The sequence below is a fragment of the Eurytemora carolleeae genome, unplaced genomic scaffold, assembly GCF_000591075.1.
Source record: "Eurytemora carolleeae unplaced genomic scaffold, Eaff_2.0 scaffold225, whole genome shotgun sequence".
Classification (NCBI taxonomy): domain Eukaryota; kingdom Metazoa; phylum Arthropoda; class Copepoda; order Calanoida; family Temoridae; genus Eurytemora; species Eurytemora carolleeae.
The window spans coordinates 94,564-106,007 of record NW_019396157.1 but is presented as its reverse complement, the minus strand read 5'-3'; the positions used below and the strand labels follow the sequence as shown (position 1 = coordinate 106,007).

Here is an 11,444-nt window from a genome sequence, read left to right as displayed (position 1 = left end):
GTTTACATTTCATAAAAGAACGAAACGGAACGGGATGGACTGTTTTTTAATTAAGCACACCAAGAACGGAACGGAATGGAAAACAAACAGAACAATAGGAAAAAGAAACAAGAACAGAACGATTTAGCTAAACGAAACGGAACGATTTTTAAAAGTTGGAACGTGCCTAGCCCTATTTTTTCCAATAAACGTCAAAACGGCTGCACTGATTGGGCCCAAATTTTGTGTGAGACTTCGCATCACCCCAGGGAAGGTTTATGGAATATGGATGCTCAGAATCACAAGTTGCATCCAAAAGTTTTTGATTTTTGTGAAATTTTAAAAATTTGTGACAAAATAATTGAAAATCGCGAATTCTTCTTTGTCATTGTTTTGTATTGTGCAAAGAGAAAAAGCTCACAGAAAGAGTCACAATTAAAGGGTAAAATAGAAGATGGGCGCGAAGAGCCCTAAAATTGCCTATAGTAATGTGATATATTTTATTTTAATTCATGTAGTAAGAATATTAATAACAATAACAAGGTGAAGTGCCAAGCGTTGCACGTGAAATTTTGAAAACACTTTGGAAAATTGATTTTTCAAAATATCAAGTTTTGAAAAAATAATGTGCCCACCCCAGCCCCATATGGTTTCCATAAATTTGCATTATTTTTTTCTAATTCTAAAATTGTTAACACCAGGGCCTTGCAGCGAGCAAAATATGTAGTGCATGCCAGCCCCTTGTTAAGTTGTAAAATAAATTTAAAACAAAAATAGACATAATATATCTACATAAAGTGCACTTTTGATTTACAGGGAGGGGAGAGATTAAAAGGTTTTAAAATTGATTTAAAGGTTCAGAACTTGATTCATATTTAAAGGTTCAGAACCTGGTCCAGATTTAAAGGTTTAGAAATTAATGTAGATTTAAAGATTCAGAAATTGATTTTAATTTAATGGTTCAGAACTTGGTCCAGATTTAAAGGTTCAGAACCTAGTCCAGATATAAAGTTTTAGAATTTGTTCCAGATTTAAAGGTTCAGAACTTGGTCAAGATTTAAAGGTTCAGAACTTGATCCAGATTTAAAGGTTCAGAAATTGATTCAGATTTAAAGGTCCGGAGCTTGGTCCAGATTTAGAGGTTTAGCACTTGGTCCAGGTTTCAAGGTTCAGAAACTGATTTTAAAACGGAATCTGAAACACAGAAAATATTTAGGGCCAGAAAAGAAATTAATTTCCCATTAGCACATTTTTGAAAACGTGGAAACTTGTTTGAATTTTTGATTGTGGTAAAATTGATGAGAGCTATAAATATGACAATGTTTAGCTTTCAAATTTGTTCAACTGCTGTTCGTTTATATAAATGAAATCTCTGTCACCCAGAAAGTTTTGGACAATTTCGATTTTTTAGAAAACCCGAATGGCCTTGTGAGTTGTGACCGACCTCTCTTTTACTTCAAAAAACACTTTTGTTTTCAGTTATGAAGTTTAAAAAACTCCACTATACACATTAAGATTAACAGTAAAGAATTACAAAGGAATTATAGTCCTCGACACAAAATTAAATTATCTAAACCCTATATCTTTGCAACCTGAAACCTTTAATATTCCAAACTTTGATTAACTAATCTAACAGAATTCTTAGTTTAAAATATCTATAATTTGTGTAAAATCTGTACTTTTTCATATATTTTAAGTTTGTTAATAAGTTCCAAGGTTCTAGCTCCCACTGTGTAATTGATGTAGCTAGGGATATAGGACCGACCCTGTTTATATGGTTGGCTTGTTGAAACCAAACATACCCTCGAAATATACAATTCATGAAGAGAGGATATAGGACCGACCCTGTTTATATGGTTGTCTTGTGAAACCAAACATACCCTCGAAATAAACAATTCATGAAGTGAGTCGTTAAAAAACGATTTGACCAGTTGACATACCAGTTCAACTTCAACAGTCGGACAGAATGGGCTTCAATGAGGTTTGAAAATGAAAAAGATATTATATAAACAAAATCCCATTTACTATCCACTAAACGCCACTATATTTTCGGACAGTGTACTGCAGTGTACTGCAGACCGCACCGAAAGCTTAGTTGGGGGTGCATGCATTATACAATTTAAAGAAGAACAAATTTTACTTTGATTGAACGTGGCGTTGGAGAAAACACTGAAAGGAAAATTAGTGTTTTTCGCCGGATTTTCTAATCCCTATATATTTGATACCCTTTATTGAGGACCTTTCATATTTCAAACTATAAATTATTTTAGATCAAAAAGTCAATGCGTGAAATATTAACAGTTTACACAAACAGGTTGCACAGATAGAGAGATTAGAAAATTTGAGTTTGTGGCAATTCCTTCAATCTTTTAGTAAAATTTGTTATGTACAGTCATTACAGTTCTGTTTACTGTCTTATGCGATATTAGGCTTTTAGTCTGGGGGTCACTCGCCCTCGTTCTTCTATGAAAAATTTTACTTTTTAATGGTTGCTCTGAATTTCACTGTTTGAAATTTTTTTGAAATGCCAAAAAAAAAATTGGGCCCAATGGGTTCAGTCGTTTTTACGTTTATTGGATGCAACAAACAGACAAGACAAGTATATATAAAGATTATACCTTTTTGGCCTATTTAATGTTAAACTTTTATTTGACACGTTGAGTTTAGGGCTGGGCAGAGTTCCGATAATGAAACGGAGGTTTTCAAAAATTAACGAAAGAGTCCGATGATGAACGGCAAAAAATGTTGATTATTAAATCATGAACAAAACGGATTAACCGTTTTTGAAATACTGCAATAGACCATTAAAGACATTTTTTGACACTTCCCACCATTAATTCTGTAATAACGGTACCATTACCAGCTAGAACCGTTAACGGTTGTTGAAAATTTTCCGTTAACGCCGTTAATAAAATTGAAATCTTTAACTAACAGCAATTAGAAAACAAACAGAAACTGCCGTAAACAAAACGAACGTTCCGTTCTTACCTTTAAAATTAACGGCTATCTGAAATTTTTCTTTTTTAACCATTAGAACTAACCGTTAACAACACGGATAAAAAAATTTGGAACTTGCCCAGCCCTAGTAGAGTGAGATACAAACTTTAATCTGGGGTTTAAGATGAAACCATGCTTTCCATTGTTTAATTTTTGTATTTTTGGACATTTTATATTTCTAGAGATTATTTCCATTAATTGAGTGTTAATTTGCAGACTAGAGTAAAAATACACAGATTATGGAAATTATGAAAGTTTGAAGTTTCCCGTTTTGACTTGGTTGATTTCGTAAATTTGTTATCTATATTTTTTAAGCATGTACTTATTGGGATTTCAAATTGGAAAAAAAATTGTAGATAAATCAATGGATTTGAATGGAAACCGTTGAGAAGAGATGAGAGATTTTCTGTGGAGTATCGTTAATCTTTAATGCTTGATCTCTATATCCTATATGGGCTTTTTATATTTGAAGATTTATGCTTGATCCCTTCATTAATTTATCTATGTAGGGTATGACCACCACATATCCGTAGGTCTGCACAATAAGGGAGGTCAATTTTGGAAATTCCACTTGCTTCACCCAGAATAGCAACATATAGGTTATTTAAACTAATTTGTTCTTAAAGTTGTTAAAATTGTTATTGTTCGAAAATTCGAAAATTCTTTAAAAATCAACCTCCTTTTACTGCACAAGATGGTGAACATTGATTGATTCCGAGATTTGTCATAAATTCCTTAAATTGTGTAGATACTATATAAATTGTTTATATATAAGTTAAACCATGATCAGAAGAATGAATATCAGCAAACTTAATTTTTCATATATTCCCGTGTTTCAATAAATTCACTTTTCTGAACGCTATAAATATCTTTGCAACCTGAAATTTGTGTATTTAATCTGAACAGAATGCATTGTTTTAAATGTCAAAGGTTAGCGACGTCAGGTTGTAAAGATGCATTTTTTTTATAAATTCGAGTATGACACATACTACCAAGGTACTAATGCAAGGAAAGTTAATTGCTGTTGTGAATACTCTTCGTACATATTGAAACCAGTTCTCTCTGGACGGATTTTGTAAACAAGAATAGATGCATCAGTGTTTGTCTAGTATTACATTTAATTTTGATAATTTCGATAATTCACATAATAGTTTCCTATGACCAGAATATTTCTTTGATTATTAGAGTGAAAATGGATTCCATGTCAGGCTGTGAAATCCGTCTTGTGTTTACCTTTCCGCCCAAAGACCCCTGCAGTACAAAAAATGCGTACTCATCTGAAATATCTTTCCTTGCATTATTACCTTGATACTACTAATCAATAACTAATCAAATCGGATATGTTTAGCAAAGGTTTCTCTCTAATTTTGTTGATGAAACAAATTTTAACTTACGTAAATTGAGAGAAAAGGTTTTTAAGCATTATAACCCTATATTGGGATATTATAACCCTAAATTGGGATATTATAAGCCTAAATTGGACTATTATAACCCTAAATTGGGCTATTATAACGCTCAATTGGGCTATTTTAACCCTAAATTGGGTAATAATAACCCTAAATTGGGCTATTATTATAGATGCCGTTAATCATTTATTTCTCTTTAATAGAATAAAATCAATCAGATATATCTTTGATTACTCCATTTAAACTTAAGCTTGAAACAAACGCTTTTTTCCACTTTAAAGTCGAGGCTGTCCAAAAATTGATGACTAACAGTTTATGTATATTTCAGTGTAAGTATTTATATATATATTATATTCATAAGTTAGATAAAGCTGGCTAATATTTTTAGAGAAAACCTGTTGGTAGAATGCGTAACATAGACTAAAAAATTTATTTTTTATATTCAATTTTTTGTTTTTAAAATTCCACGGGCAATGCCGGGCACTTCTTAAAATGTTTTTTGTTAGTAATGATTAAATATATTAAAGAGGGTGGGAGGGGAGCTAATTACACATATAATTAGTATCATCACTAAACAAAGCAAGCAAGAGCAGTAAATGAAAGTTTTTTACAGGGGGGTTCAATGAGGTTTGAAAATGAAAAAGNTATACTAATGCACTAAAATAATTATGTATTGTATTTGTTTACTAAATAATTTCACAGAAAGTCTAAACATTCTTAAACTGTTTTAAATACATTGTTTAAGTCAAATATCAATTCAAAAGGAGAAATTAAGAATAAAAATCTGCAATTGCAGCAATTTTCAGTTATCAATGTATAGACATTAAAAGATTTCTTACAACAAATCAATTATTAAGCAGGCGTATTAATTTAATTTCAGATTGTCAGAATGTGGCTTAATGTCGTGTTAGTTTTCGTTTTCATATTCAACGAAGCTACTGCTTATCTACCACCACATGAAGGTTCCTTTTTATTTCCGTTTTTTCAATAATGATTAAAATATTTATTTATTTTTAATGTTAAATGCTTTCGTAAAAACACATTAGTTCCAAATTTTGTAAGATCCCGTCATATATATCGAGAACAAAAGTGAATAGTATAAACTATAACAAACATTTTGTAAGCTCAACAAAGACAACAATTGGCCAAAATTAAATAATTTTTTCAAATCAAATTCGTAGACAGCTATTGCTTTTATTAAATAACTTTAACCCACATCCCAGGTTTTACAATTTCGGAACACCCTGAAATGGAATCATTCCATGTTGCATTTTCGCAACTAATTGCGCCAAAAATCCACAATTCAATTCTACAATATTGTTTTGAAATGACTTTGATTTGGAAAACAATAAACTGTAATAAAAAACAATAAAATTTAGTTTGTGGGAAAGGGACTGAGATAGAATCTGAAAGTCGAACGAGGAGTAGTCCTTTTCATGAAGATTCTGTGTTAACTGACGACTGCTCTTACTGGGCGGGAGAAGATGAAAGCAATGCCAATCTTGTTCTGGATTTACGCTGCGAAGTTGCCATTGATAGGTGAACAGAGTTTAAATTCCTAGATATGTTTGTAAAATTGACCTAATTAATTATCGAGCAGTTTTTATGAAAATATCGATAACACAGTTTTAACTCTCAGCGAGTTGTCAAGAATTTTGAATTGTCACCTCATTACAACGTTGAGACGCCTCATCCAATTTGTATGTTACCTGAGCTGAAAACTTTAGAAAAGTGGATATCGAGATTAATGCTTGATCCTCTCATTTTCCTATTATCGAGACTAATCTAATCTTGTACTTCTAGTACTTGTATTCTGAAAAGCGTATAAAATTAAACCAATCAGAGTCGCGAATATAAAGCCGATAAATTAAAAATTTTGCGCGCCATTTAAGATTTTACGCTGCGAAGTTGCCATTGATAGGTGAACAGAGTTTAAATTGTTAACGCTAGATATGTTAGGGAAACTGACCTAATTATCGACCAATTTTTATGAAAATATCGAGTATACAGCTTTAACTCTCAGCGCGTTTGAAAGGATTTTGAATTGTCCCCTCATAACAAAGTTGTTGTATCTGTATGCTACCTGACTATACCCAACCTAACCTATTTTAAGTTCGTTGTGCAATTTTAGTTCGGAATACGCTGCAGTTTCCTTCGGGTCGGATGAGCGGGTATAAAATTTTATTTGTTAAAATCTGTTTTGTGTATATTCACAGTTGTGCGCAACTGCGCAGAATTTTGGGAGACTGTGCGGAATGGCGCGCAACTGTTCTCGAATGGGACACAATTGTGCGGCATTGCCCGGAATTGCGCGAAATTGCGCGACATTGCGTGGAATCGCGCGAAATTGCGTGAAATTGCGCGGTATTGTGTGAAATTGCATGCTCGCAATTTGATGCGCGCAAGTAAAATCCACTTGTGTTGGAAACCCTACTACAGGGTAACCCAAAAAGGATCAGGTTTTAGAGACCACGGAATATGTTGTGTTTGTTTTTTGCACTCAGGGTTCCCCGTAGCTGTATTTTCTTTCTAAGGCTTTATTCAAACAAAGACCCTTCATATCTCAAATTTAATAGTTTCAGGTTGTCATTAAAATCTCATCCTTTGTTTGTAACCCTTTATGTTTTATGTTAAAGTCGACATGGGGACCATGATTTGCCTATGTCTATAAGAAATTGGTTAATGTCTGAACTATTTGCCCCTTTTTCTAGTAACAAAAACAGCTTTGTGTTTACTTTTTACGATGTGAAACTTAAAAAATTCTCAATTTTTTCTGTTCTTTTTCATGAATTCCTAACAAATATTAAATTGACATTTTGCAGCAAAATTATTCGTTTTGGCTTACCCTTAACCTTTACTTAGGTCATATGAATAGCCCCAAAAAGTTTGGGCCCAATTGGTTGGCCGTTTTGACGATTTTTGGATACAAAAAGACAGAGAGACAATCCATATATAATATATATTTACTTATGTGTAGATAATACTAAGTTGTATTTTTTTAAGGGTGATTATAAGAAACCGAGCTGGGCCTTGTGAAACTGCGGACAACCAAAATAATGGAGACAATTGCAAAACCACGGAAATTTTCCATTGAATTAAACCTCAATGTTATTTATTTGATGAAAGTAAAGTCTAACTTTGAAAATAGCCCACTCGAGGTTTTACAGGTTTTACGAACATCATTTCTTGACATGAGATTGAGGAATTTCAATTCATTCTTGCTTTTGATTTTCATATAAACATTCAGTAAATAGATAAACAATAATTTGTTTCAAACATTAAACAACTTATTCATATTTTTATGTTTTTGGCTGAATTGGCTTTAATTTGCAAATTTTCTGAAATATTTTATTAACAATGCTTAAAATTTCATTGATATAGGGCAAATTATTTTTCATTTATTCAGAATTATTAAAGGGAGTGTTCACGAAAAATTAAAGGGGGTATATGCTTACGGCGAAAAATAAGCGCTTTCGATCGCTACTAATCTTACTTCTATCTATTGAGTCTATCAGGAGAAAATTGTTAAAAACGACTTGCACTGAAGAACGTAGCGCCAATAAAAATTCAGAAAGTTGCAACTTTCAACTCGGATCCTAAAAAAATCAATTCAATTCCAAACAAATCATTCAGATATTACAACCATTTATCATCTATTATTTTTCGACGCATTCGTATATTGTTAATATTTCATAATATTTTTGATTTTGTTTTTTTAAATAAGATTTCGCTAGCGCTGGATTTTCGAGCATTCCTGGGAAATATGAAATGTCGTCTTTTTTTCTGAAATATTTTATTAACAATGCTTAAAATTTCATTGATATAGGGCAAATTATTTTTCATTTATTCTGAATTATTAAAGGGAGTGTTCGCGAAAAATTGAAGGGGGTATATGCTTACGGCGAAAAATAAGCGCTTTTGATCGCTACTAATCTTACTTCTATCTGTTGCGTCTATCAGGAGAAAATTGTTAAAAAGTAGTCATGCTGAGGAACGTAGCGTCCATACAAATTCAGAAAGTTGCAACATTCAACTCGGATCGTAAAAAAATCAATTTAATTCCAAACAAATCATTCAGATATTACAGCCATTAATCATCGACTATTTTTCGACGCATTCATATATTGTTAATATTTCATATTATTTTTGATTTTGCTTTTTTAAATATTATTTCGCTGGCACTGGATTTTCGTACATTCCTGGGAAAAATGAAATGTCGTCTTCGTTATCATAAATCCTCGAAACAGGAATAAATATTTTCAGAAGTAACTATCAGATAATAAAAAATAAAAAATATTATGAAATATCAACTATTTTTCGCCGTAAGCCTATTCCCCTTTTCATTTTTTCGCAAAGACTCCCTTTAAGATCGCAATTTTAACTATTATAGCAAAGCAGATTATTAGTGTGTCTGTGCAGCTAGCTATCCTTTTTGGTCGATATCAAGATTCGTGGTTGGCTTGTCTTATTTACAGTTGGGCCCATAAAACAGTTGAATAGGGAAGTTGTTCACACTAAACACTACACTTACCTTATAGTTTCCTATCATAGTTCATTTTTAACTAGCTGTTAAAACTATTTACCATAAAACTAATACACATAAGATTGCTTAAAAATCGTCTTTATTTTTCACAGTTTCATGGCTCCTACTGTAGTCATAAACATGTAACACAATGTAATACTAGCAAATGTATAATTTTACGATAAAATGGATTTTTTAGGAACTGGGTGGGGGGGGGAGGGGGGAGGTAGAAAAAATATAATGGTAAAATACTAATTATGGAAAGTATATAGAAAGTTAAGATATCTGTATCTACTGATGATGATAATTATAATGATGTTGTGAGCAGTTTCACCCTAACAGATCCAACGGGCAAGGTATTTTATTTTAGATTATTCAAAAAATATCTTATTCATCTTTATTTTAACACGATTTTTAACTCACCTCCACCCAACAAAAGAACCTCAGTGAGCAATGATTGTTTCAGTTTTATGATAGGATTGATATTTCTGACATAAAGATAAGATGATAGGATTGATATTTTTGACATAAGGATAAGATGATAGGATTGATATTTCTGACATAAGGATAGGATGATAGGATTGATATTTCTGAATAAGAACAGGATGTTAGGATTGATGTTACTGACATGAGGAGGATGGTAGGTTCGATAAATTAATAAGGATATGATGATAGAATTGATATTTCTGACATAAGGATAGGAAGATAGGATTGATATTTCTGACATAAGGCTAGGAAGATAGGATTGATATTTCTGACAGAAGGCTAGGAAGATAGGATTGATATTTCTAACATAAGGCTAGGAAGATAGGATTGATATTTCTGAAATAATGATAGGATGACAGAATTGATATTTCTGACATAAGGATAGGATGATAGAATTGATATTTCTGACATAAGGATAGGATGATAGGATTGATATTTCTGAAATAATGATAGGATGATAGAATTCATATTTCTGAAATAATGATAGGATGATAGAATTGATATTTCTGACTTAAGGATAGGATGATAGGATTGATATTTCTGACATAAGGATAGAATGATAGGATTGATATTTCTGAAATAAGGATAGGAAGATAGTACTGGCATTTCAAACATAAAGATAGAATTGATATTTCTGTTATAAGGATAGGATGAAAGGATTGATATTTCTAACATAAGGATAGAATGATAGGATTGATATTTATGACATAAGGATAGAATGATAGGATTGATATTTCTGACATAAGGATAGGATGGTAGGATTGATATTTCTGACAAAAGGAGGGTGGTAGGTTCGATATTTCTGACATAAGGATAGGAAGATAGGATTGATATTTCTGACATAAGGAAAGGATAATAGGATTGATATTTCTGACATAAGGATGGGATGATATGATTGATATTTCTGACATAAAGATAGGATGATAGGATTGATATTTCGTACATAAGGATAGCATGATAGGATTGATGTTTCTGACATAAAGATAGGATGATAGGATTGATATTTCTGACATAAGGATAGGATGGTAGGATTGATATTTCTGACAAAAGGAGGGTGGTAGGTTCGATATTTCTGACATAAGGTTAGGAAGAGAGGATTGAAATTTCTGACATAAGGATAGGATGATAGAATTTATATTCTCACATAAGGATAGAAAAATATAGTGTGCGTGTGTTACAAGGAACCCGTCTACAACGCAGTGCGACTGGCTTTCTCATGCCCGTTCAGTGCCAGTTCCATTCCCTTTAATCTTATTCCCTGTTTATAGTCTACATAAACAATCTATTCTAATGTATATCTAGGCATTTTAATCATAAAGATAGGATTACTATTATAAATATAAAGAAAGGATTGATATTTCAACAACAAAGATAGGATTGATATTTCGAACAGAAAGATAGGATTTATATTTCAGACATAAAGATAGGATTGATATTTCGAACAGAAAGATATACTTGATATTTTAGACATAAAATAGTAATGATATTTCAAACATTAAGATAGGATTGATATTTCAGACAAAAAGATATGAATGATATTTCGAACATAAGGATAGGATTTATATTTTTAACACAAAAAGAAAGGATGTATTAGTATTGATATGATAGTATTTTAATAGTTTTGTTTAGGGATGTAACGCTGAACTTGATAGAATACCGTTTCCAACAATTCAAACTGCAAGATATGTAAAAGTATCAATTCTGGAGTATGAAGATGATGGTGCAGCGATAACATACATTGGAGTTGAAACTGTTGTAGGTAAAAATATCAGTAATAATAGTGCTATGTCAAATTGGTTTTGTAAACACATGATTGTACCAATTGAATTCATGTGATTTATCTCTCATTGCCTTTCTTTATCTTCTCAGTATTATATACATCTTCTTGATTTTATATGATTTATCTCTCATTGCCTTTCTTTATCTTCTCAGTACTATTTATATCTTCTTGATATCATATGATTTATCTCTCATTATCTTTCTTTATCTTCTTAATACTATATAAATCTTCTTGATTTCATATGATTTATCTCTCATTGACTTTCTTTATCTTC

The 11,444-nt window shown here is 31.7% G+C and overlaps 1 protein-coding gene across 1 annotated transcript; it reads left to right on the top strand.

Annotated features, from left to right (window-relative positions):
• The first annotated feature begins 5,266 nt into the window (after positions 1-5,266).
• On the top strand, positions 5,267-11,226 carry LOC111696700 (uncharacterized). Its single transcript, XM_023466404.1, has 5 exons — positions 5,267-5,344; positions 5,762-5,921; positions 7,386-7,461; positions 9,177-9,260; positions 11,020-11,226. Exons 1-5 carry the CDS (start codon positions 5,272-5,274, stop codon positions 11,224-11,226), a joined length of 600 nt encoding a protein of 199 aa, XP_023322172.1. The 5' UTR covers positions 5,267-5,271.
• Positions 11,227-11,444: the final 218 nt, after the last annotated feature.